The sequence below is a fragment of the Pan troglodytes genome, chromosome 15 (assembly GCF_028858775.2).
Source record: "Pan troglodytes isolate AG18354 chromosome 15, NHGRI_mPanTro3-v2.0_pri, whole genome shotgun sequence".
In the NCBI taxonomy this organism is placed as follows: domain Eukaryota; kingdom Metazoa; phylum Chordata; class Mammalia; order Primates; family Hominidae; genus Pan; species Pan troglodytes.
Genome location: NC_072413.2, coordinates 88969650 through 88996870, shown reverse-complemented (window position 1 = coordinate 88996870; position 27221 = coordinate 88969650). Strand labels below are relative to the sequence as shown.

Sequence of the window (27221 nt, the reverse complement as noted above, 5' to 3'; positions counted from 1 at the left end):
TGCACTGAGTAGTTGGTTACAGGCCTTGAAGACAATTCTGTAAAGGTAAGGAAACAGTTTACCTGTAATGTTTTACCTTTGTATTTCCATTTTGTGTGTGTGCACTGTTTTATAATGGATCAGTTGTCAGCCATGGAGACTGCTTTTCCTTTTTGCCAGCTGACAGTGTAGTCTCTTATGAGAAGATGGGATAACTAAGAAATGTCATTGTAAGTATATCTGCCTTTAAAAAATCACAGTTTTGATGACTAAATGGAGTAGGTGGAAGCTTTTATTATGAATATAATAAAATCTCAATTTTTATTCAAAAATTTTACCACTAATCTTTCAGTTTCATTACCTTTTTAAGATAAATTTTTTTCAGCACTACTTAGAATAATAGGAAAGCCTCATCAGATGTCTTCATGTGTCATGTAAGGTTTTCTTTGGAAATGAAACTGAAAACTCTTCTGATGAATTAATTTCTATATATTTAAACTAGAAAAAAATGCTATTCATCAAATATCTTGAAGACTTTGTAGAATATTTGAATATCAAAGATTTACTTTTTGACACTTAAATACATGTAATATGCATAAAACTCTTTTTTTACTCAGATTGACTTGCTTCTCTTGAACTATCTAGTTTCCTTTGGCCTATCACTAATCTTGATCAGTTTTCTGAGCTAGAAACTTTTAAATAATTTTGGATTCTTTTTGGATTCTTCTCTATTTTGACCTCTTTATCTCTCTTCTTTTTTTTTTTTTTTTTTTTTTTGAGCTGGAGTCTCACTCTGTCACCCAGGCTGAAGTACAGTGGTGTGATCTCAGCTCACTGCAACCTCTGCCTCCCAAGTTCAAGCTATTTTCCTGCCTCAGCCTCCCGAGTAACTGAGATTACAAATGTGCACCACCATGCCCGGATAATTTTTGTATTTTTAGTAGAGACAGGGTTTCACCATGTTAGCCAGGCTGGTCTCAAACTCCTGACCTCAAGTGACCCACCTGCCTCGGCCTTCCAAAGTGTTGGGATTACAGGTATCAGCCGCTGCGCCCAGCCCAGCCTCTTTACTTCTATTTTCTCACAAAGTCCTATAATTTTCCCCTTAAAGTGATTCTTGGATTTACCTTTTCTGGGCCTAAGAACGGAAAGTGCCATCACTCATTTTACCTTATGCATGGATTCTTTCAAGGGGTGTCTTAACCTGTCTGCCTTTCTGTAGGCGCTCTCTTCCATTTGTGCATTTTAATATCATATGCTGTTATACGTAATATACAGTCTTGCTAAAATACAACATTTTCGTGCTGTTTTTCTATTTAAGAACATATACTGCATTTTTTCCCATTTAACTATTCAAGCCCAAATTCTTGCCTTGCTTTCAGTTTCCCCTGTCTTTTTTCGCCCAGCTTACCCTGATATTCTGCCTACTTTCTATTTTTTTCCCCAACTTTTATTTTAGGTTTGGGGGTACATGTTCAGGTTTGTTACCTGAATAAATTGCCTGTCACTGGTGTTTGGTGTAAAAATGATTTTGTCACCTAGGTAGTGAGCATAGTACCCTATATGTAGTTTTTCAACCATCACCCTCCTCCTACCCTCTCCCCTCAAGTAGGCCCTAGTATCTATTCTTTCCATTTTTATTTCCATGTGTACTCAATATTTAGCTCCCACTTATAAGTGAGATCATTTTCTTTTCCTACATCAGTTTGCTTAGGAAAATGGTCTCCAGCTGTATCCGTGTTGCTGCAAAGGACATGATTTCATTTTTTAAAATGGCTGCATAGTATTCTGTGGTGTACATGTACCATATTTTCTTTATCCAGTCCACCATTGATGGGCGTCTAGGTTGATTCCATGTCTTTGCTGTTTTGAATAGTGCTGCAGTGAACATGCAATGAACATATGAGTACATGTGTCTTTTTGGTAGAATGATTTATATTCCTTTGTGTATATACCCAGTAATGGGATTTCTGGGTTGAGTGGTATTTCTGTTTTAAGTTCTTTGAAAAATTTCAACTGCTTTCCACAGTGGCTGATGTAATTTACATTCCCACTAGCAGTGTATAAACATTTTGTTTTCTCCACAACCTCACCAGTGTCTGTTATTTTTTGGCTTTTGAATAATAGCCCTTCTGACTGGTGTGAGATGGTATCTCATTGTGGTTTTTATTTGCGTTTCTCTGATGATTAGTGATGTTGAACATTTTTTCATATGCTTGTTGGCAATGTGTATGTTTTCTTTTGAGAAGGATCTATTCATATCCTTTGCCCATTTTTTAATGGGATCGTTTGTTTTTTGCTTGTTGATTTGTCCGCCTACTTTCTAGTCCACTTTATTTTCCTTCACTTGCCTACAATTATGTGTACTTTTCCACCCTCTGATGCCCTGCCTTATCTTGTCCCCCCATTGGTAGTGCTCATCTTTTTTTCCACCTGTCCAAATCCTGCCCAAATTGCTTTATTCTCTGAATTGTTGCACTGAGAGCCCTCCATAGAGAGCATAGCACTGACTTGTTCTCTGAATTTTCCTTCACATCTGCAATCTTTCCTCTGGATTGTAAGCTCTTACGATCATCCCTGTATATTTTTCCAACCCTGTTGCCCTGTCCCCCTACCTGCCCATAATCCAGCATTGTGTGAAGTATAATAATAGTCTATCAAGTATGTCATTTATGCTGTTGTCTTTAGCATTATTCTTCAGATTGATACCCAAAAGCCCAGGAAATATCTTTGGCTCATCTTTTAGAATTTGTTTGATGATGAAATTTTGGGTTATTTTGGGGAATAATATTTTATTTCTTTTTTAATCTCTCTGCTGCCTTCCTTTTGACCATTTTGCCTTCTTTGAGATATCTGTCCAAGTATGGGAGAAGAAAATGTTTAAATGTACCTGTGGGTGTGCATTATCAGTAATTCTAATAATGAAGTGCAGCATGAAGGTCTCAGCTAAAGACTTTAGTATTCTCTGAATTTTCTTTTTTTTATCATAAATGGTCATGTACTTTGAAGAGCTGATGTCTTGTCTTACCATGACAAAAAGGAAAAAAGAAAAATTTTGCCATGTAAGAGTAAAGGTTGCAGCCAGGTTGATTCACTCTTCTGGTTTTGGTGCTTTCACACGGTTGTAGAGTACTTGAGTATCGAGGATGACGTAGAAGACTCAAGTTTGCATCTTGACACTCTTGTTGTTTACTTGAGTTTCTTGAGTTAATCATATGAACTCTGTGAGCCCAAGTCCCTTTGGCATAAGTTATTATAATAATACCTATCTCACAATGTTGTTATAAGTTTAATGAGATAATGGATATGAATTGCCAATTACTAGATAACCATGGGTTATGGTTATTGAACAGGGAACTCCATTGTAAAGCTGTAACCTAAATTGAAAAAACAAAATTATTTAGGACTTACTCTTAAGAAGAGATTATTTATTTATTATTTTATATAGTCACTTACTTTATTAGCATCTCTGGGAGTAATTTCAACTAAAGTGATGTTTTTAATTAAAATTTAACAAGTGAGAAAATACCTCATAAATGAGATGTTGCTAATTGCAATTTTGTTAGCATTTACAAGAAGTTGATTTGTATGTTACCTTAAGCATAACATGTCAAATGGAAAGATTATATTTCTTTGTTATTTATTTATTTATTTATTTTTTTGAGATGGAGTCTTGCTCTGTTGCCCAGACTGGAGTGCAGTGGCACAATCTCAGCTCACTGCAACCTCCGCCTCCCGGATTCAAGCAATTCTCCTGCCTCAGCCTCCTGAGTAGCTAGGATTACAGACGCCCGCCACCGTGCCTGGCTAATTTTTGTATTTTTAGTAGAGACGGCGTTTCACCAAGTTGGCCAGGCTGGTCTCACCTGACCTCAGGTGATGCACCCGCCTCGGCCTCCCAAAGTGCTGGGATTACAGGTGTGAGCCACCATGCCCAGCCTCTTATTTGTATCAAACAAATGTATTCAAACATCTTAGATTCTGAACCATCTTAGTGTAGTATAGGTTAACATTCCTCTCCTAAGATATACATGATATGAGTAATAAAATGTTTTGATTGCCTGACACATAATAAATGCTATGTAAGTTTTAGCTATTTTGTTTTTCAGTTTTAGCTATTATTGGGGAAGCTGAAAGGGAATGTAGTTCAGCTTCTAAAAGAGCTGATGTAATACATTACCAAGCTTTCAGCTTAGCTTTATACATAAGTGAATGTCGTTTCTTAATGAGTATTTTTTGTAAAGCCTAAAATGTGTCCTGCAGTAAATAGAGAAATAACAACCACCAAAGGTCTTCCTGGTTTCAGGCCTTGCTGATGCATTTATTTCCATTCTAGAGCCAGAATGATTTTTCTGATGGGCAAATTTGATTATGTCACTTTTCAATTTAAAACCTTTCAGTTCATTCCCGTTGGTCTTGGGATTCATTCATTCATCTGTATTTACCAAGAGGCAGACACTGTTCTGGGTGCTGGAGATAAGAGTAGTGAGTATTAAATATGTATATGTTATACACACACACACACCATACAACATAGAACCTTGTAAATGGAATAGTATGGAGCTGGTCTTCATGTAATGCAGAGTTATTTGTGAGTTTATGAAACCTTGGTGTGAGTGCTGGCAAAGTATAGAAATTCAGAGGGCCTTGCTTATGATAGTGTCTAATGAGCAGTAACCATTTGTGTCTACCTTGGTCCCTGGTGTCCTCTTTAAGAAGTTCACTTTTTCCTTATGTGGATATCCTTTGTTGTTGTTGTTGTTGCTGCTGCTGCTGCTGTCATCTAATCAACAGCAGATCTTGTAAGTTTGCTCTGTGGAAATACTGTTTTTCCAGTTGAGGCAGTCTTTGGGCTGCTTTCCCCAGCCTTCAGTGCCATCTTGAAATGTAATTTGTGATATTTCTTTACTCATTGGTCCCAGACTCTATGAATATTCCTGATAAGATAGCTTTTTTTCCCTCCAATCTTTTTTTTACTACAGATTTACAGTAACACATTTCATTTATTAAATGAGACATACTTGTTTCTCATGGGTAATTTGTTACTAGAGGATGCTGTAAATTGCACTAGGCAACTTAAAGACATTGCTACTTTTTGATGACATGATAGAGGGAAAAATACTTTGGTTGAGTCATTTAAAAGAGTGTTTTAAAAAGTATGATGACTTAGTCATCATTTGTCATTTTATTCTTTTAAGTGTTTGGAAAGTATCCATATTAAAATAATACCTTTAAAAGCATGTATTCATTAAATTGTCAAAATTGTCATTCAAAAAATTTATAATTTTGCATTTGTGTATGTGTATACCCACTATACCTTATGCTTCAGTGTAAGCCTACAATGTTTATGTAAGTCTTAGAGGTTAAATGTTTGTGATGTTTTATGCCATAATAAAAAGATGATTCCATATGAAGGTGTCAAATGACATTGTCTCTCTAGTGTAAATACAATTTTATTTATTATTGATACTATGTTAGGTCATGTTAGCTAGAAGCAGATCCCGGGACATGGATTTGGATTTATGTGATTTACTGCAGGAGCACTCTCAGGAGAACAAGAGTGAGGGAAGGAGGGTGGTCAGGAGACTAGCCTAAACAGGCATGTGGTCTAAGCAGTGGTCTGGATTCAGCCTGGACTCATGGGAAGTTTTGGAGCAAGAGCAAAGAGGCAGGCCTTTTGTACCTGTGTTAGTCATTGCCTGCAGGCTGCTTGAGTGAGGGTGGAGTAGAGAATGATGGCATGTAACCTTCCAGTTGTGGCGGCCCCTGTCTACCTGAGGCCTTTCTCCAGCAGCCAACGCTCACAGCAGCTGGAGAATAGATGCACCGGCCTGTAAAGGGGACCTGGCAGAACACCATCAGCACCCACTACAGGTGGTCATTAACTCCAGCAGTTAAGACATCACTATTTAGTTAGGCAAACAGCTTGTCTTTTGAGATATAAATAGAGAATTATTTATGAATATGCTTCTTAGTCTTCTTTTGATTCTTATTTTAACGTATTTTTTTTTTTTAGTAAGATGCTCTGGTAATCATGTTTACCAGATTGAAATAAGCACACCGGGAGGCTTAGCTAGTGTGGTGGATGACCAAGTCACCATTTCACAAGATTCCAGTAATCTGGAAAGATTAATTTTAGGAGTGATTAATATGATTCTTCAGTTAGTAGAAATTCTCTCGTATGACACAGTTGGTATGTGTAGATAATTTAAAAAAGTTAGTTCAAGTGTGAATCATTTAAAAATCATTATATATTTTTTGAACATTTTTTACTTAAAATGTATAAGAGTACTTCACTTGTGAATCTTTGGATGTAAGCACAGGACTCTGAATATAGGTTAATAAACAGTTTATTTTGCATAAACCACGGTTGAATCCATCATCTAAAAATAACAGTTTCAGGTTCTTTAGAGTGAGAACTAGCCAGATTTTAAGTAGTCTGAATACTCCCCCTAGCCTTTTATAGTTGTTTCACTCACACCTAATTTTTCAGCAGTTCCTTTCTTTGAAGTGTTTTGCTTTTATCTAGTCCTTTCAAAGCATTCATCCTCATTTTTCTCTTTGGCATGCACATTTCAGTGGTTCATGTAATATTTAATGAATTTACATAATAAGAATAACAGATACAACAAGTAGAAATAGGCAAAGCAACAAGTATCAGTGACTGGCATGGAACTGCATGGGTGCAGAAATACACATGTAAACTAGTCAGATTGTCAGTGTGCAGTGGGTGTTTTCAGAGGGAAAGGGGAGTATAAGACTAAGTTGGTCTTAGGAGCTGGCTAAGTATAAGTCACTTAAGAGCATTTCTACTGTATTTTTTAAGTGGTAGTTCAAGTTCAGTAGTTAATAAGTTTGTTATGAACCCAAAGTGCAGCATGGCTAGTAACCATTCTATTCAAGGTATAATTTTAAGCTGCATTAACAAAAGTTTGAGTGAAAGAAAACATTGCTCTCACCTTGGTTGAGCCATTCAGGTCCTAGTGAGAACAGCATGTCCAAGTTGAGCACAACAAGGAAGGACATAAAGCAGGGGCCTCTGAACAATGGCTCTTATTCCTGGCTCGTGGTTGCCCCTTCAGAATAATGCATGTAAACGTGTACACACACAAAATTTTGCATGCATTTAATTATGTTACATTTTAAATTGATTGTTTTTACAAATTAAAAATATTTTTTAACAAATTAACCTCATACCATTTTAATGTAAAAATTAAAGGCGGCCGGGCGCAGTGGCTCACACCTGTAATCCCAGCACTTTGGGAGGCCGAGGTGGGCAGATCACCTGAGGTAGGTAGTTTGAGACCAGCCTGACTAACATAGAAAAACCCCATTTCTACTAAAAGTACAAAAAATTAGCTGGGCGTGGTGGCGCATGCGTTGTAATCCCAGCTACTTGGGAGGCTGAGGCAGGAGAATTGCTTGAACCCAGAAGTTGGAGGTTGTGGTGAGCCAAGATCGTGCCATTGCACTCCAGCCTGGGCAACAGGAGCAAAACTCCGTCTCAAAAAAAAAAAAAGATTAAAGGCTACTTATGAACATGTTTAATAAATTCAAATTTTGCAAATAAAATGAAAGATAAGTTTATGCTCAAGAAGACTGCTTTGGCTTGGCTTAAAAAATAAGTTGGAATTGTGCAGTGGTTTCTGACATGGCAGCATGGATGTCTTCTTGTTTTAAAACTGTCAGTCATCTTTAACTTTTCTTTATTATAGCCATAAGTGCTTAAAACCTGGTTCACAATAATTGTGGCAAATGGAATAAGAGCCACACATTTGGAAAAGCAAGCTGAAAAGAAACCTACTCCAAGGAACCAGAAATTTTTCTATGACACTTCCTTTGGTTCAGTATATATTATTTCTTGTCATCAAGCCACTGAAATCATTATCAACAAAGATTGTCAACGTTTTGCTGTCTACATCAGGTAGAATAGAATTATAAATCCACATTTCAGTTTGAACAGAAGTGACCTTCATAAGATATCTGCAGTGTTCTTCCAACCTATAGAAATGTATATCCAGCTTTGGAAAAATTTACATAGTTGATCCAGTTCTTTCTTCTGAAATGGCGGTTTAGCTAAAAGAGCACATAGGTTTTCAGCAGCATTCAAAATGGTGTCTGTAGGGCCATGAATTGAAAGATTTACGTCATTCATTTGGTCTCAAATATCAGCCAAGCTAAATCAGTAAGTAATCCTTCCTGTCATTTGTTCTTAGAATGTACTTTCCCTCAATCTCAAAAAGTAGAACCTCTACCTCAAGTTCAGTCAAACACTGCAGGACTAGTCCTTTGGAATACCAGTGAACTTCATGATCTCAGGCCGAGTGTGGTGGCTCACGCCTGTAATCCCAGCACTTTGGGAAGCCAAGGCGGGTGGATCACCGGAGGTCAGGAGTTCGAGACCAGCCTGGCCAACATGGTGAAACCCCATCTCTACTAAAAATACAAAAATTAGCTGGGCGTGGTCATGGGCACCTGTAGTCCCAGCTAATCGGGAGGCTGGGATGGGAGAATCGCTTGAACCCAAAAGGGAGAGGTTGCAGCGAGAAAGAGAGAAGGAGAGAAGGAAGGAAGGAAGGAAGGAAGGAAGGAAGGAAGGAAGGAAGGAAGGAAGGAAGGAGTGTTTAGAACTTCATGTTCTCTTTTGCTTTTCATTTCCCCATTCCCCTTTCCCGATGCCCCTTTCCCCTCCCCTTCCCTTCCCTTCCCTTCCCTTTTCTTTCCTTCTTCCTTTTTCTTTTTCTTTCTCCCTCTCTTTCTCTCTCTCTTCTTTCTTCTTTCTCCCCCTGAGACAGAGTTTTGCCCTGTTGCCCAGGCTGGAGTGCAGTGGCACGATCTCAGCTCTCTGCAACTTCTGCCTCCTGGGTTCCAGCAATTCTCCCACTTAAGCCTCCTAAGTAGCTGGGACCACAGGCATGCCCCACCACACCCACATAATTTTTGTGCTCTTTGTAGAGACGGGGTCTCCCTATGTTACCTAGGTTTGTCTTAAACTCCTGGGCTCAAGTGATTTGCCTGCCTCTGCTTCTCAAAGTTCTGAGATTTTAACATGAGCCACTGTGCCCATACTTTGCTCATATTTTTTTCTTTCTTTTTTTTTTTTTTTTTTTTTGAGATGGAGTCCTGCTCTGTCCCCCAGGCTGGAGTGAAATGGCGCGACCTTGGCTAACTGCAACCTTTGCCTCCTGGGTTAAAGCGATTCTCCTGCCTTAGCCTCCTGTGTAGCTGGGATTCCAGGCACCCACCACCACGCCCAGCTAATTTTTTTTTTTTTTTGAGATGGAGTCTCGCTCTGTTGCCCAGGCTGGAGTGCAGTGGCACGATCTTGGCTCACTGCAAGCTCCACCTCCTGGGTTCACGCCATCCTCCTGCGTCAGCCTCCCGAGCAGCTGGGACCACAGGTGCCCACCACGACCCCTGGCTAATTTTTTGTATTTTTAGTAGAGATGGGATTTCACTGTGTTAGCCAGGATGGTCTCCATCTCCTGACCTCATGATCTGCCCGCCTCGGCCTCCCAAAGTGCTGGGATTACAGGCGTGAGCCACCGCGCCTGGCCAACTTTTGTATTTTTAGTAGAGACGGGGTTTCACCATGTTGGTGAGGCTGATCTTGAATTCCTGACCTCAGGTGATCCGCCCGCTCCGGCCTCCCAAAGTGCTGGGATTACAGGCATGAGCCACTGCGCCCGGCCCCCTTGCTTATATTTCTTAACAGAGTATCTCGAAAAGACCTTGGCTCTGATGTAGGTGATAAGATTAACAGCGGTAGACACGACTTCTGTGAGGATTGCTAATTGAGCATTTGATGCCATTGCATGTTGATGCAGAAATTAGAGAGTCATACCTAGTAAGGCATGAAGGTAGTTTCTTTAAGCAGCTCCATCCAAGCAGGAAGTACTATTGTTTTATCTTTTTTTTCTTCCTTTGGAGACAGGATCATGCTCTGTCACACAGGCTGTAGTGCAGTGGTGCAATCATGGCTCACTGCTGTCTCAAACTTCTAGCCTCAAGTGATCCTTCTATCTCAGACCCCCAAAGTATTGGCATTACAGGCATGAGCCACTGAACCCAGTCCCTATTTTGTTTATCTTTTTTTTTTTTGCCAAAGGAATTTTCACTGTGGTAGTCTTTGCAGTTTCTTACAATTACTTTAAAAATAAGATTACTCTAATAATGTCAGGGCACACATAGTGAATGAAAGGCAGGAGTTGGCTGCACTTGCAGGCAGTCATTCATCCAGTTGCAAACTAAAAGAAAAGAATATTGCCACCAGTTCCAGTTTCAATGGCCGCTCTTAAAATATTGGAGAACAAAAAGGTGGTTCTGGAATAGATAGCATTATTCAACAGAAGGACTACTTTACTTTCTTTCTCTGCTCTGAGCTATAAACCAGCTTAACCAGGTAAGGTGGCTTCTTTAAGATCTCTCCAGTATGGAATGTGTTTTCTTCCCATTTGGCAATGTGATAAACAGCTTTATGGGTGCTTCAAAAACAAAACTGTTTGGAGGCAACTATGTTTTAGTTACACAGCCTTCTTAGAAGTAAGATCGTTATCTGAAATACTTATTGTTTGGAATGTCATAAGGCACTCCTTGAATGTTGTTGGTAATAAGCATCCACTGGCACTTACCATGTGGTGAAGCATTGTAGCTTAAATGTTAATCATGGCAATTATAAAAGTAAAAACAAAATATTTGTGAGCTTCATTATAGTTTTTCCCTGACATTGTCTGATAGATGAACACAATTGCGTTGGCAGAGTACGTGGTCTTTAATTCATATTATTGGGAAACTTCTTGATGTTATCACATGGCAAGGATGATTGCGTATTATTTGACCATATAGATTGTAACATAGCAATCAGGATGATTTTATATTATTTGATCATATATATTGACATCCTATGCTACTTCATGCATATTTTGAGTGAAATACAATAGTTTTTAAAGTAACAGAAATCAAAGAAAAAAATATTTACAACCCCACAGAACATATCAGTGGAACCTCCTAGTGGTGAGAGGTCTCGGAGTCATCTTACTTTGAGATTGGTTTAAGGAGGAAAGAGTATGGAGATTACATGATAGTGCTTTTAAATATTTAAAAGATTATCTTATAGAAGAAGAGTGATACTCTTTTTTAAGTCCAGAGGATATAGAAGGACAAATGAAAATTATAAAATGGCCTGCTTCCAGTCAATATAAAGAAGATTTTCTTTCAGACTAAGTTTCACTCTTGTTGCCCAGGCTGCAGTGCGATGGCACGCTCTCGGCTCACTGCAACCTCCATCTCCCAGGTTCAAGCAATTCTCCTGCCTCAGCCTCCCGAGGAACTGGGATTACAGGCATAGGCCACCATGCCCGGCTAATTTTGTGTTTTCAGTAGAGACAGGGTTTCTCCACGTTGATCAGGCTGTTCTCAAACTCCTGACCTCAGGTGATCCACCCGCCTCAGCCTCCCAAAGTGCTGGGATTACAGGCGTGAGCCACCACGCCTGGCAATATAAGGAAGATTTTCAAACAGAGCCTCCCATCAATAAAATGGGCCGTTTTGCAAAACTTCCTCCTCTTGGAAGAAGGAGCACTGGGTCCATTCACTGTTAAAACACCTAACTTGCATTGTGACTTCTATTTAATCTCTGGTTCCCTATTTATTTGCCTATGAGGTCATTCACTTAAGTGAAGCAGGTAGACCACAGGTAAGACTGGCCCAGGAGTCAGACTGAATGGCAAGTGTGATCTAGGACAAGTGACCCAAGTCTTCTATACTTCAGTTTCTTCATTTATAAAATGGAGATAATAGTTCTCACCTCCTTGTAGGAATGTTGTGAGAATCGAATGAGTTTATATATATCATAAGTGCCTGACAAGTACTCAGATGTTAGATTCGAACACCCAGCAGCCTGTGTGTCACATGGTCAACACCTATGTTGCGGACAGATGTACTAGGAAGAAGCTGAACAGCCATGTTTGTGATCTTGTGGAAAGAATTCCTGGTTTTGAGAGCATAGATGGATTCCCTAATTTCTAAAAACCATAGTGCTCTGGAGTTAGGAACCTGGGATAACAAGAATTTAGGGTAAGTGCCATGTGTATGTAAGGAACACAGAAGTTTCAGGGCTGCTTGTGGAAGACTTTACCTTCTCCTGAGTTTATATAGTGGCTTTCCCTGTTGGAAGGTGTAGTGCATAATATTTTCTAGCTTCATTTTGTTGCTTCTGAATAGATAAACATTTTTTTATTTGTATACCCTAATTTGTTAGGTTCCAAAAGTTGTCATTTCATCTTGTTGATTCACTTCTGCCTTACTAAGGTCTCAACCTATAATTATTGGATTTCCGATGAGCTAATACGCAAACCTTTGTGAACTTTTTCTGTGCCCTGGAATGTGTTCAGTACGTTTACAGTACTGGTTATATTAAGATCCAGAATGTCTGATTACTAGCGCTTGTGAGGAATCACTTTTTTGTTCATTTATGGTTCAGAGTGTGGTCCCTGGAGTCACACTCCTTGCATTTGAATCAGTTCTGCTGCTTCTTGCCTCAGTCTTTGGGCCAGTTCTGTAACTATTCTGAACACATTTCCTCATGGGTGAAGTAGAATTGCTAAAAGCACCAGCTTCACCGGCTGTTTTGAGGATTAAGTGAATCGATATGTTTAGTGCAGAGCCGGGCATCGGCAAGTCCTTAATAAATGTTGGCGCTCCTTCTCAGGATTATTAGTCTTTCACTGATCTCTTGCACATTGTGTGTTGGTACTAATCCAGTTCCCAGAGTACTGAACTGAATAACATACGGAGTACAAGAGCCCTTCCCTTAAAGCTCCCTTCTTCTAGTGGGTGGATTACAATAGAATTAGGTGGTAAATGCCATAGAATGTGAATATTGATCTGGGCCAGAATTCAAACTAACTCAATAATGGTCTGATTAAAGCATTTAACAGAGAGACTGGACTTAAACATCCCAGAAAGTATTTGCCTTTTTAAACAGATGAACTGTAGAGGATTGACACCTTGTAGGGATGAAGTGGGGGACTCACCTTTTCATTCCCAAAGTGTTTTTGTTTTTTTGTCTTCCCTTCCTCCTTCCACTTCTTCCTGCCTTAGCCCACTTCTCTAAGAAAATAAATGCAGAGAACCTGCTCTGCCCACAGGCACAGTGCCCACATGGCCCCAATTCCTCCACCTGGAGGAGGGGCACCACACGTAGGATCATGCCCAACAGAGTCCTTATTATGAAAAGTGTGGCAAGGTTGACCTAGTAAGCTGTAAATTACTGCCCAGAGATACAAAAGGGCTTCTGTCGTATTGTATGCAGTTTAGGATCTTTTCATGTTTTAAGTCTGAAGATCTCTTTTGTTCATATAATGTCAGCTTATGTTGCTTTAGGCTTTTTTTTTATAAGTATAGAGGAATAATTGAGGCATTTGATTTATATATATATGAAATTCTTATTAAGAACTGCCTTCATTTGTCTACATCAGTAATAAATATGTATATATATCTAGAAGTTTTATCTGATGTCTAAAATGTCCTGGTTGTTCCAGAATTGGATTGTGGTTAGTTGACCATAATAACAGCTAGTTTTCTACAGCTAAAAATATTGAGGAGAGAATAACAGTAAAAGAGTAAAAGCATAATTTTGTCAGCAGTGGCTAGATATGTAAACATTAAGGGTTAGACCTAGAAATATATTTGGTATAAAATTGAAGAAATCTATCAAATAACTATTTGAACTGGTACCAAGGGTACTTTTTCCTTTAAAGAGTGTATTTTTTGTGCATTAAATAAATTTAGTTCCACTAAATTACCATTTTGCCTGTGTAGCATTTTAATTCTTTTTATTTTTTCTTTTCATTTTCAGCTTATGGAAAAGTATTTCTAGTTCGTAAAATAAGTGGCCATGATACTGGAAAGCTGTATGCCATGAAAGTTTTGAAAAAGGCAACAATCGTTCAAAAGGCCAAAACCACAGAGCATACAAGGACAGAACGACAAGTCCTGGAGCACATTAGGCAGTCGCCATTTTTGGTGACATTACATTATGCTTTCCAGACAGAAACCAAACTTCATCTCATTTTAGGTAAGTGTCAGTTGTTGTCAGACTTTTTATGAAAACACTTTTCTTTGGGTCTTAAGTTATAATGTACTTAAAGGGCAAGATACTATGGACTTAGAAGAAGTGAAATATTTTGATTCTCATTCTTTGTGGTGGCATCTCCTGGAATATCATGCATTGCTCTGGATTTGAGGCCTCCCATTATGCCATTATGGAAGAATTTACCTCTTATTCCACACTCTTTTCTTAGTCTTTTTTTCTTTTCTTTTCTTTTTTTTTTTTTTTTGAGGCAGAGTCTGGTTCTGTCACACAGGCTGGAGTGCAGTGGCACAATCTCAGCTCATTGCAACCTCCGCCTCCCAGGTTCAGGTGATTCTCCTTCATCAGCCTCCTGAGTAGCTGGGACTACAGGCATGCACCACCATGCCCAGCTAATTTTTGTATTTTAAGTAGAGATGGGGTTTCGCCATATTGGCCAGCCTGCTCTCGAACTCCAGACCTCAAGTGATCTGCCCGCCTTGGCCTCCCAAAGTGCTGGGATTACAGCTGTGAACTGTCACTTCCAGCCTTTCCTTTATTAATGTTAAGAAACATTTGAATTGTTAGGGGTATCTACCTCCCTGAGCAGTATGCTTCCATTCAAATGTGAGGAACTGATTGGTGAAGTGGGTTCTGCTTTAGGAGTTCTCAGAATGAACAGGTTTAGGCTGACAAGGGGACGGACGTTCATGGAAACCAGTAATGGAGAAAAATAAAAAAGAAAGAAAAGACTTCTGTTCCTAGAGATGCTTTGCATTCCTGGTGAAAAACTTGATTAGCTACTAATCAGTCAGCCCTTTACACTCCCATTTCCACCCTAGGCACTTTCTGAATCCATTCCTTTCTCAAATAGAGCTGGACCTTTATATATGATCTTTGGGAAAGTCCTCACACACATTCCCAGACTGCTTTGCAGAAAAGTTCCACCATCTTCTGTTCCCACTAGAGAAATGGCAGTGCTTCTAGTGTTCTACCATCGTTGAAGATTTTATCTGTTACCATTTTGGTCCTGTGCTTGTTTTAATTTGCATGTATGTGATATAACTCTCTCCTAGAATTATGGTAAGGATTAAATGAGCTAGAATTTCACATAGTGCTTTGAAAGCATTAGCTATTTCTTGAGTGCCTACAGTATGCCAGCCATAACACTAGGTGTATTCCATAATATCACTGACCCACACAAAGGCACTGCAGGATCCCCTCATTAGTGATGTCCACATTCTGGAAGCTGTATGTCCTGAAGTTATATATCTTGTGTATGCTTGAAGATTGGAGCTCAAGTCTGAATCATTCCAATGTCTGTCTTCTGTTTCCCTAAATTGATGCCTGTATTCTTTGATTATTGGTAATACAAACTGGTTTTTTAATATATATTTGGCCATTTTATTGAGTGCTTTTATATTAGAAATTATATTTTTATTAATGATACCTAAGATTGCATTCACCTTTTGAGCCATGATGTTACACTTCATGCTCATTTTGCAATGCTTACCATCAATTAACAATTCTAAATCTTTATTCATGTAGGACATACTCTCTTTTCTCCTCTTAAGAGTCTCCATTAATGTTATCATTTGCCTGTTGTTCCAGTGAGTCAATATAATTTGGCCCTTCATTCTGCCTCCTGTGTGTATGTGCTATGTTATTGATTTTTTTGATATATATGTCTTCAGTATCTACCCACATGAACAATAAGACTGTTGTAGGTGACAGAGCATTCTAATACAGCGTTTTCAAACATTTTTAGTGCAGGACCCTTCCCTCAAATGAACACACAAATTCAAATGGAAAACAAATGGAAAGGAGTAGCTCTGCTTGTATCTGGGCCTAAGGGTACCAAGCCCTACCAGTTTATTTCTATTCTTTACCCTAGAATTTCCAGGAAAGCCTTAGGAAGTCCATGAGGACTGTTTGAGAAATGATTATCTTTTCAAGTTTCTCCCTTGACAATAAACTCATAAAAGTTAAATCATGTGTCTAAGGTTGTCCGAGTCAGAAGCTGGTAAGAAAACAGGTTCCTGGACTCTGCACCATTACGCTCTAGCCTGCCCCCGCCCTTTCTGTCTCCTCTCTTCTTTTTTTTTTTTTTTTTTTTTCTGTTCTCTTAACTATACTCAATATGCTTTTTAAAATTATTTAAAATTGTAATTTTTTATAAAACATGTTAAATTTAGAAGTAAATAGATATGAGTGAAATATTTTGTATTTGACTAGAAAACAGTAGTCCTTAATCATGTTGCTTTTTCGTTATTGGCTCTCCATTACTTTTGGCCTTTGTCATTGGCCCTAAATAAACAAATCCAAAACAAAACAAGAAAACCCATTTTTTTATGCTAAGTCAAGAATGGAACGTGAACTGGACAACATATTCATTCCACAGTGAGTGAGGCATTGCATTTAGAAATCATGCCCTTCTATCTTCTGTTCACATTAATTTATTTAACACAATTATTCTTTATGCCTGTTTCAGCAGTTGACTTTTAAAGATGAAAACTTTTCAGGAATTTAGAAGAGGACCATAAACTGTTTTAATGGTTCAGTTATTTGTTTGCAGTGCCCTAATGCACACTAGGTCAGTTTCCCAAATATCGTGCTATACACTTGGTCCCTATATTAGTTTGCTAGGGCTGGGTGGCTTAAACAATAGACATTTATTTTCTCACAGTACTGGAGGCTGGAAGTCCAAGATCAATGTGCCACTAGGGTTGGTTTCTCCCACGGCCTCTTTCCTTGGCTTGCAGATGGCCACTGTCTTACCACCTCTTCACATGTTGTCCCCCTATGCATGTGTGCCCCTGGTATCTCTTTTTGTGCCCAAATTTCTTCTTCCTGTAAGGACACCAGTCAGATTGCTTTGGGGTCCACCCTAGGGGCCTCATTTTAACTCCATTTACAGTCACATTCTAAGGTACTGGAGGCTAGGACTTCAACATAATGAGTTTCGGGAAGATACAGTTCAGCCTGTAACAGTCCCAAAAGGTTTATTGGTTGACTGACTTTATCCAGCTTTTTGTGAGGTATTAGCAAGAACTTACATGTCTAGCTCTTCAGGAACCTTGCTAACAGTTTGTCTGATGACTAAGTAAATACTATAAACCTTTTTTTTTATAAAATATATGTTTTCTTTAAGTTTTATTACTGCAAAGGCAGTATATATGCATACAGAAAATACAGGACAGCAAAAATAAGAAAATAAAAACTTATTTTCACTACCCAGCATGAACCTTATTATATACCCCTCTATTATTAGTATATATTCTTCTAGGTCTTTTTGTCTGTATGTCTATCTGTGTGTTTTATCAAAATGAGTTTGTCCCGTATATGATTTGTAAGCAGATCTTTCCGTTAATGATATCTACCTTTCCCAGCTAATAAATTTTCATTTAAAACCCAGTTGTACAAGTTATTTATTGCTGTATAACAAACCACCTAAAATTTCATAGCTTAAACAATGATTTATTTTCTCATGATCCCATGGGTTGGCTGAGCAGTTCTCTAATGGTTAGCCTGGGCTCACTCACCTGGTGTTCAGATGGAGAGTTGGCTGGGCTGTGAGGTCCATGATGGTTTCATTCTCATGTCTGGTAATTGGTGCTAGCTGTTAGCTGGGCCACCTCTTTTCTCCTCCATATGGCCTCTCATTCTCCAGTACAGTAGATCAGCTTTTTCATAGCATGGTAGTATCAGGGCAGCTAGCAACTACTGCCAAGAGGGCAAAAGTGGAGGCTGCAGGGCCTCCTGAGCCTGGACACTGGAACTCACATAGCCTCACTCTCAACACAAGACCAGCCTGGATTCATGGGATGCAGAAATAGACTTCACCTCTTGAAGAGGGGAACTAGAAAGAATTCATGGCCATTTGTCACACAAATCCATTTTCATATTTTACTAATTGTAACATAATTATGCTTTACAGCTGTTTGTCCAATCCAGGAATGCTCACTTGGTTGTGTCCTTGTAGTATCTTTTAACTTATTCCTGCCTCTGCTGAATTCTAGTAGTAATTGGGAAGCTAGATCTAAAGTCTCAATAGGTTAAACTTAAACGTTTTGAGCTGGAATACACCATAAATGATGTTATGTATTTCATGTTATATCACGTTAGGAGAAACCTATTATCCGATTTTTCCCAATTAGTGATTCTAAGATTAGATTACATAGTGACAGCCTGATCCCTTCATCATAAGGTTATATTTTTTCTCCTAGAAGTGAAAATATTCTGTGTGGTGTTCGGACACTATGTTTTTTTTTTTTTTTTTTTTTTTGAGATGGAGTCTTACTCTGTCACCTTGACTGTAGTGCAGTGGTGCAATCTTGGCCCACTGCAGCCTCCACCTCCTGGGTTCAAGTGATTCTCATGCCTCAGCCTCCCGAGTAGCTGGGATTATAGGCACCTGCCACCACACCTGGCTAATTTTTGTATTTTTAGTAGAGACGGGGTTTCACTGTGTTGGCCAGGCTGGTCTTGAACTCCTGACCCTCAGGTGATCCGCACGCCTTGGCCTCCCAAAGTGCTGGGATTACAGGCGTGAACCACCACGCCCGCCCTGATACTGGTTTTAACATAATATAACATGGTTGTAATGTAACATAACATATGAACACCATATAATTCATAAAGCTTTTCCTTGTTCTTTTTTTTATTCCTGCACAGTCCTTCATTCCATTCCATTGTATACTTAACTGGTTCCCTGTGAAGGGATCCTTGGGTTATTGTTTATTATCTTATGAGGATGCTTCAGGGATAACTTGCACGTATGTCATTTTCTACTTGTTTGGGGGAAAAAACCTGTAGGCTTGATGAAGGGAGATTGCTGGGTCTGTGTTTTCACCATCTCTTCTTTTTTTTTTTCGAGATGGAGTCTCGCTCTGTTGCCCAGGCTGGAGCGCAGTGATGTTGATCTCGGCTCACCGCAACCTCTGCCTCCTGGGTTCAAGTGATTCTCCTGACTCAGTCTCCTGAGTAGATGGGACTACAGGTGCATGCCACCACACCTGGCTAATTTTTGTATTTTTTCAGTAGAGACAGGGTTTCACCATGTTGGCTAGGCTGGTCTCCAACTCCTGACCTCAAGTGATCTGCCCACCTCGGCCTCCAAAAGTGCTGGGATGACAGGCATGGGCCACCACACCCATCCTTTTTTGCCATCTCTAATTTTGCCAAATACACTTCCATAGAAGGTGTACCATTTTACATTCCCATCAGCATTGTTTGAGAGTGCCTGTTTCTCCACAGAACGTATTCTCAAACTTCTGGGCATTTGCCTGTCTCATAGGTGAGTAGTAGTGTCTCATTGTAGAGTTAATTTTCTTTTTTTCTTTACTGAATGAGGCCGAACATCTTTTCACATGCTTAAAAAGCCATATGTATTTTTTCTGAGAATTATCTATTTGTACCCTTTGCCTCTTTTTTTCCTCTCAATTTCTAGGAGCTCATAAAGTAATTAATCATTTCTGGTATGCATTGTAAATACTTTCCCGTTTCCCATGTATTTTTTTGAGTTTGGTTATGATGCATTTACCATGCAAAAATTTATGTATAGTAAAATTTATTTTTAAAATTATTTTTATGGCTTGTGATTTTGAGTCATAGTCAGAAGACCTCCTCTACTCCTCTACTGAGTTTATAAAGGAATTAACTGATGTCTTCTTCCAGTACTTGCATGGTTTTATTTTTTGCATAGAGAACTTGGATCCATGTGGATGGCGTATGACATGAAATAAGGATCCAACTTAATCTTTTTCAAATAGCTAATTTTCCCAACACTGTTTAGTTAAAAGTCCACGTTTACATTGACTTGAGGTGCTTCCTTTTTCCTCTATGAAATTCTCATATATGTTTGGGTCTATTTGATTTTTTTCTGTTTGGTTTGTTAAGTCATGTACCAGTACTATACTGTTTTAATTTATCAAGGTTTTACAATGTATTTTAATTCTTGGTAAGGTTAGTTGCCCTCTGCCCCTGATCTTTCATTGCCTTTATTTTTCAGAGCTTTTTGGAGGACTCTTCCTGTTGGTTTATTTTTCAGCATGAACTTTAGAATCACATTGTCTGGTTTTGGGGGGAAAAACCATAAGGTATTTTCACTGGAATTGCTGTAAATTAAAAAATTAATTTAGGGAGACTTGACATTTTTATGATATTGGTTATTCCAATTCAAGAACATGGTATGTTTGCTCATGTTGAAATCCTTCTAAGACCTTCAGGTGTGTTTTAGCATTTACTTCCTAGCCATGTTTCTTAACTGAATCTTAGATATTCTGTCATCTGTTGCTTTTGTAAATGGGGTCTTCTCTTCCACCATACCTTCTAGCTGAAAGCTATTACTTTTATATATTAGTTCTATATCCTGCTATCTTACTACATTTTCCTACCTTCCCACATTGCTCATGTCTTGCCCAGTTCCTTCTTAGCCTGCCCTGAACCATGTTGTTTGGTGTATATGGGTTTTCTTTCTCTCAGTTTTGCTGAAGGAGTAGGTCATGGAGGTTTACAGCTTTTCTTGCTGTTTTTAAAGATGTTTTAGGAGCAGATGTGGAGATTCATGTCTAGGCTGCCATCATGTGCCTACTAGTATTTATGGCTCACTGTAGACTTCTTGATGGGGCTTGTTCCATTGGGATTAAATTCGCCTTGTTTGCACAGGCTTCTCCAAATGATAAGATTATTACAATGTTAGTATTATCTTGCCATTTGCTTACCTGTGACATTTTGCTTTTAGTAACCAGATACGGAATAGACTAGCATTTCTACTTGAACTGAGTATGTGTGATTGTTTCCTACAATATGCTGTATTTACTGGCAGTTGCCTTCTGTTCATTTATATTGTATCTGTCATCTTGTAAATCAGGCATCAGGACTTTGACCAGTGAAGGGCTAGATGGTAAATATTTTAGGCTTTGCAAGCCTTACGGTCTCTTTGACCATAGGCAGTAGTGAATAAATAGGCATGGTAGGGTTCCAATAATTTTTTTTTCTTTTTGAGATGGAGTTCACTGTCGCCTAGGCTGGAGTGCAGTGGTGTGATCTCGGCTCATTGCAACCTCTGCCTTCCAGGTTCAAGCGATTCTCCTGCCTCAGCCTCCCGAGTAGCTGGGTTTACAGGCATGTGCCACCTCACCTGGCTAATTTCTGTATTTTTAGTAGGGACAGGGTTTCACCATGCTGGCCAGGCTGATCTTGAACTCCTGGCATCGGTAATCTGCTCGCCCTGGCCTCCCAAAGTGCTGGGATTCCAGGCATGAGCCACCGCGCCTGGCCCAAGTTCCAATAAAATTTTATTTACAAAAATGGTGGTGGACTAGATTTGGCCTCTGGTCTGTAATTTGTTGACCCCTGCTTTAAAGTTATCTATTGTTAAGTCACATTTCTGGTTTTTTTTTTTTTAATTCTACAACATTAATATCTTTTAAGCCTCTGATTTATAGCTAATGATATTGGATTTGATGGATTTTTCCCTTTATATTTCTTTTACTTTTCCCAAATCTTGTAACGTGGAGATCATGTCTCCTTTTATAACTTTTTCTGTACCTGTGCATGGTTACAACAAGAGATATAAAAATATTTTTATCTGTTCTCTCTCTCTTAAAACTCATATTTATTTCAACTAACACTGAGAGGGAATTCTATGTGGAAAATAATCTGTAAAAATAATTTTTCTTTTGATGTTTTCTGGTTTCTGTTAGTGGTGATTTTGTTGAAACACCAGCTGATCTATGACTGTGATAAATTGTTACATTAATCAGAATTCACAAGATGTTAAATAAGCAAATCACCAAAATGTTTGTAAAGGTAATGCCAAGGATCATTCCCAATAATGAATGCCATCCCAGCCTTGTAGACAGTTCTGTGATCATGAGTCATTCTTTCAATGGAGTTAAGAGGTATTTAAAAATTAAAGTTTCACTTTTGAGTATTGGTTTCATCTCAATAATTGTAAGGGTGAGCAATAATTGTAATTGCTGAGATGGTAACAGAATGGTTCATGATATATTACAGTCACTAGTATGACGAAACAGACAGTAACTGAAAACACTTCCTTGCTTTGAAGTAAATATGACTAATTCACAAGATTGATAGATGTTCTTAGTCAGAACTTTGTAATGATTTTGATAAGCTGAAATGCATTTATAGAGTGTACTATTAGAATGTTGAGCTAAAACCAAACAAAAATAAACTGAGATGGTTTTGGCATGACATTAAAAAGAAATGACTTTCAGGTTTGTGTGGCATGTCACGTTAAGACTATATTTTAGATAGAAGATAAGAAAAGGGAGCTATCAAGAGAGATTTGGGTGGTCCAGAGGAGAAAGAGTAGGTAGAAATGAGAACAGGAGGTATGGGAGTTCATGGAAGTGAAGCATATCAGAAGGAAGAGGAAAATTTGTAGGAAAAAAAATAAAAAGAAGACCAAGTAACAGTGCAGAGAGAGAGAAAAAAAAAGAGAGAAGTGGTCTGAATCATAGGGGGCATGTGGAAATTAATAACAGCTCTTTGGAAGGTGCCACCATTTAAGAAGAAATATGAGAGAGAGAAATTCTAAGTAGGAGAATTTGAAATAGAAAGCTTAGATGTCTAGAGGTCAGCCAGAGTATTACTGGAAATAAGTAGGTGTTTGGGTGTTTGGAGAGTGAAAGCAGAACAGAATCTTTCCTTGAAAGCAGGAGATGTAGGATTTCTGTTAACTCTACGACTTCCCCTCCTACAAGCTGACTTCCATGCAATTGCACGAGCAAGACATAGCCTTAAAATAAGCTTGCTAGCCCTTTCTGTGGTTATCCTTTTGCATCTTAAATGGAAAATGGGCTATTTAGGCTGTAGTTTTTAGTAATACTTTAAAGCTTATGTAACCCAATGTCTCTGTGAATTTCACTTTCTCCATCTGCTAATAAAAGTGTATGAACTGCAGAACAATGGAGAGATTTCTGAGTTCAACATTAAGTCAAATCAGATGTGCAAAGACGAGCAGCCTGAAACTGTGCAACAGTATGTACTTAGAAAGTCAGAATTTTGATGGAGAGCACGTGCTGTTTTACCCTAACGTTAATTCCATAAGGTATTAATTGTCAGAATGATATGAGTTGCTTAAGAATCTTGGAAATTTTGTAGAGATCTTCGGTTCAAATTCTCAGAATTAATTTACTGTTTTAAGAAACAAATTTACTGGTTTAAAGGCTATTTTTCTCTCCTCCATTCTCTACCTGCCTTTCCATATACATACAAACACACATACACACACACGGCTTGCTATTCTGAATCCAAGAAGGAAATATTATTTCATAATAACAAAGTTAAATCTACTTGCTACTGTTAAATATCTGCATAAATTATGTGTCATTGAAATGAAATATAAATTGTTTTCCTAATATGAAAGATGTGTGACCTAAATTAAAGGGCTATTATTCTGCTAAAATAAAAAGATTGTTTTGGTTATTAACTGTGTGATCTTGAACAAGACACTTAAGTTATAAGCATGATCTACAAGTTGCTAATATATCAGTTGTCTTTTTCTGCATAACTAACCCAAAATTCAGTGGGTTAACATAACCATTTTTGAGGGGCTCAATTTGGGCTGATCCATAGAGGCAGTTTTTGTGCTACTTTGCTGCCTTTGAAACACTCTTTTCCTTTTTGCCCTTTGCAAAGGGCATAAAGTTAAGTAATATGAGGACTGAAAAGTATTCATTGACTCTAGTAACAAGAGGTTATTTTTAGCTTTAGGTTATGGTGTTATCATGGAGGTAGAAGTTGTACTGTAGTATGTTAAGGAATGAATAGAGGCTGTGGTAGACCGAATAATGTCCTCCCAGAGATGCCCACATTCTAATCCCCCAGGACCTGTCAGTATGTTGAGCTACATGGTAAAGAAGAATTAAGATTATAGATGAAATTAAGACCACTAATCAGCTGACTCTAAAATTGAGAGATTATTCTGAATTATCTGGTGTGGGGCCAATGTAACCACAAGGGTCCTTACACAATAGGAAGAGGGAGGGAGGGAGGAGAGAGGAGGGTGAGAGGGAGATGTGTCTACAGAGAAGGTCAGGTGATGCAATGTGAGAAGTGACTCAGCTGCCATAGCTGCCTTTTAGGATGAGAGAAGGGACCAGAAGCCAAGGAATGTGGGTGGCCTGTATCTAGAGTTTAGAAAAGGCCAAGAAACAGATTTTTCCCTGGAGCCCTAGAAGAAACGCAGTCCTGCTGACACCTTGATTTTAGTCCAGTGATGTCCATGTCAGACTTTGAATGTACAAAATTATAAAATAATAAATTCATAGTGTTTATGCCACTAAGTCTGTGGTAACTTCCTATAGCAGCAATATGAAGGGAACAGTGGGTAAGGAGCATCAGCCATGTAGACCACGCTTTAAAGAAGTTTGGCAGTAAAATGAAGAAGAAAGACAAGATGGGACACGTGGGATTTAGGGAGGATGGTAGTGTGTTTTAAAATGGGAGAAATTTTATGTTTTTGAATTTTCACATTATTTGTGTGATTTCTGTGTTATTTTTATGCTTCTTAGAGACACAGTATCAGAGTGCTTCATCTGGCATTCCAAATACCAGAACATAAAAATCTTTAAAAGCAAGTTAATTGCACTTGAATAAAAACCAGATATCTCTGCAATTTTAAAACTTAGGATTGCACTGAAATATCAGTTATATAAGAAAATCTCTCTTTAGCTTAATACTAAGTAATTAGACCCTGGTAGTACTTTATGGAAATATATGTTAAACATTTATAAGTCTTAAAATTATGACCACATTGAGTATGTAAGTCAGGGCACAATAAATTTGATTTTTATATTTAAGTCATTATAATTAAGCTTGACAGTATTTTTCAAGTCTATAAATTGTAATTGATGCCTGTAAATAATAATAGGAGCTATTAGTTATTATTTAACAAATGCCTACTGTATGCCTGGCTCATAATCCTCAGTAGCTCATTTAATCCTCATGACAATCTTATGTGGAAGTTAGAATTATTTATATTAATATTTTGCAGTTATAGAATATTAGTCATCCTACATATAAAGAAGACCATTTAAGAAATACAAAGGAATTAAGATATAATCATTTACATGACATTTCTTTTAATCAAGAAACAAATCATTGGCACAAGGATTATATAAGGTATTCCATTGTATGGACTGTAAGTCAATTTCAATGGGATGATAAATGTTTTTTGGAAGAGTCACATTAATGAAATTTGCCTCACAGCTTCTGAGAACATGTATTAGAGTTAGCCCTACCTATTTATTTTTAATTATTGTCATAAAGATGGACTATTGATAGTTTTCTTTTGTTCTTCAGTTGTAAACAGAATAAGTCTGAAGACTTATCCTGAATTTATCTCTTGGAAGAGCTCAGAACTTGAGACATGCCCATCAAGAAAGATGTTCTTACTGTTATTACCAGTTCCCTTTTGCTTTCTCTCTTCTTTTCTATTTCTTTCTACTCTTTATCAATGCTGAAACTTAAGATGAAGAATCTACCTTAATACTTATGTGGCTACGGCAGTTAGTTACTGCAATATTACATGTTTACTCATTCCTTGCAACTAGTATTAGTGCCTTGTATTCGATAGGGCTAGACCCTGTGCCTGGCAGAGAGAAAATTGTCCTTGGACTTTAGTCTGCCTCTTTGGTGCCAGATCCCAACTTGACTTTCTGGCAGAATACATGTAAATTAGCTTTTAGAATAAAATGTACAATATGTAAATAAAGAGGTATGACTCCGTTGGTACACTGTACTCTCTAAAGCTTAATTTTGTATGTGCCTACTATTTTAGAAGCTTTGGAGATATTTTTTATGTCTTTAGGAATTTTGTGTTCTTCCCCCTACTCAAACATCTCTTCATCTTCCTCTACTAACAGAAAGGGTTAGTATTCTATGAGTAACTGTGTGCATAAACTCCTGAAATGCTTTATTTATCCTTTCCTCTAAAGTAAAACCTTCTGTTTTTGGAGGATGTTGCTTCTGTAGCAGCCCCTGTCACAGAAGACCACCTTCCTGTACTCAACAACATGATGATAGTTAAACATCATTTTAAAAAATCATTTCTCAACAGAGTCTTGTTTTTCAAAGAGCTTTTCTAAGCCACTTCCCTCAATTCTGTAGCTAATTGACTCCCAGGACACATATCTGTGTTTCCAGTGACATTCACCAGACTTAGTTTCCCTTTCCTCCAGTTTCCTCCCATCACTTTCTACAACTTTAGTACCAGTATTGATAACCAGCTCAATACCGTGCCAAACCTCTTTCACTTCTTTTGCTTCATTTACAAGTATAGCTGCACATTAGGCCTTATCAATCAAACCAGTTGCACCTCTAAGACCTCAAAGTCTTTAACCATAATCTTCCATCATTTTCCTTTCTCATACTCCCCGAGCATTTTTTAAATCCCCTGTGAGCCCTACCTTCTTTTGAGCCTTTCCTATTCTCCTACTTCCTTTGGGTTCCATCTGCACCCTTACTAACCTGGAATCTGCCTTGGCTGGCACACTGGCATTGCTTGCCCTCTTCACCTTCCTCCTTGCCTGACATTGCAGTCACTTTGATTATTCTCTGAACTTGTCTTCCCAATACTAGATTGCTAAGCTTTCCTCGTGTGTCAACAAAATGTGTCGCCTGGGTCTGGCATGAAACCCATGCTGTCAGTCTCAGCAGAGCTTCACAGGTTAGTGAGCATTTTACCCCTCTCTCGTGAACTGCATGTGAACTTTCCCAGCCTCTTATTACTTCTCAAACCCACAATCCCATTACTGTCTTCCTCTCTGTCTGAGATGATCAGGTCCAGTTGCTACAAGCTCTCAAGTTTTCTTCCTTTCTCCTTTGTTTTGCACCTTAAAATCCTCTGTATCTTGGAAATGCATGTCAGATTGGCAAAAATTTAAGGTATTTGATATGAGAACTTTTTTTTTGTTGAGACAGAGTCTCGCTCTGTCGCTCAGGCTGTAGTGCCATGGTGCGATCTCGGCTCACTGCTATCTCCACCTCCCAGGTTCAAGTCTCAGCCTCCCGAGTACCTGGGATTACAGGTGCCCATCACCACGCCCAGCTGATTTTTGTATTTGTAGTAGAGACTGGGTTTCACCATGTTGGCCAGGCTGGTCTCGACCTGACCTCGTGATCTGCCCGCCTTACAAAGTGC

At 38.5% G+C, this 27221-nt stretch overlaps 1 protein-coding gene across 3 annotated transcripts in view; it reads left to right on the top strand.

The window, feature by feature from the left end:
• RPS6KA5 (ribosomal protein S6 kinase A5) overlaps positions 1-27221 on the top strand; it is a 188690-nt gene that overhangs the window by 68099 nt on the left and 93370 nt on the right. For all 3 annotated transcript variants that reach the window (XM_016926595.4, XM_016926591.4, XM_016926594.4), the window contains exon 3: positions 13838-14056. Coding sequence is in view for 2 of the 3 variants with exons in the window: in XM_016926591.4 (XP_016782080.1) it covers positions 13838-14056 (219 nt within the window). In the remaining variant the exon portion in view is untranslated. The remainder of the gene's footprint in view (positions 1-13837; positions 14057-27221) is intronic.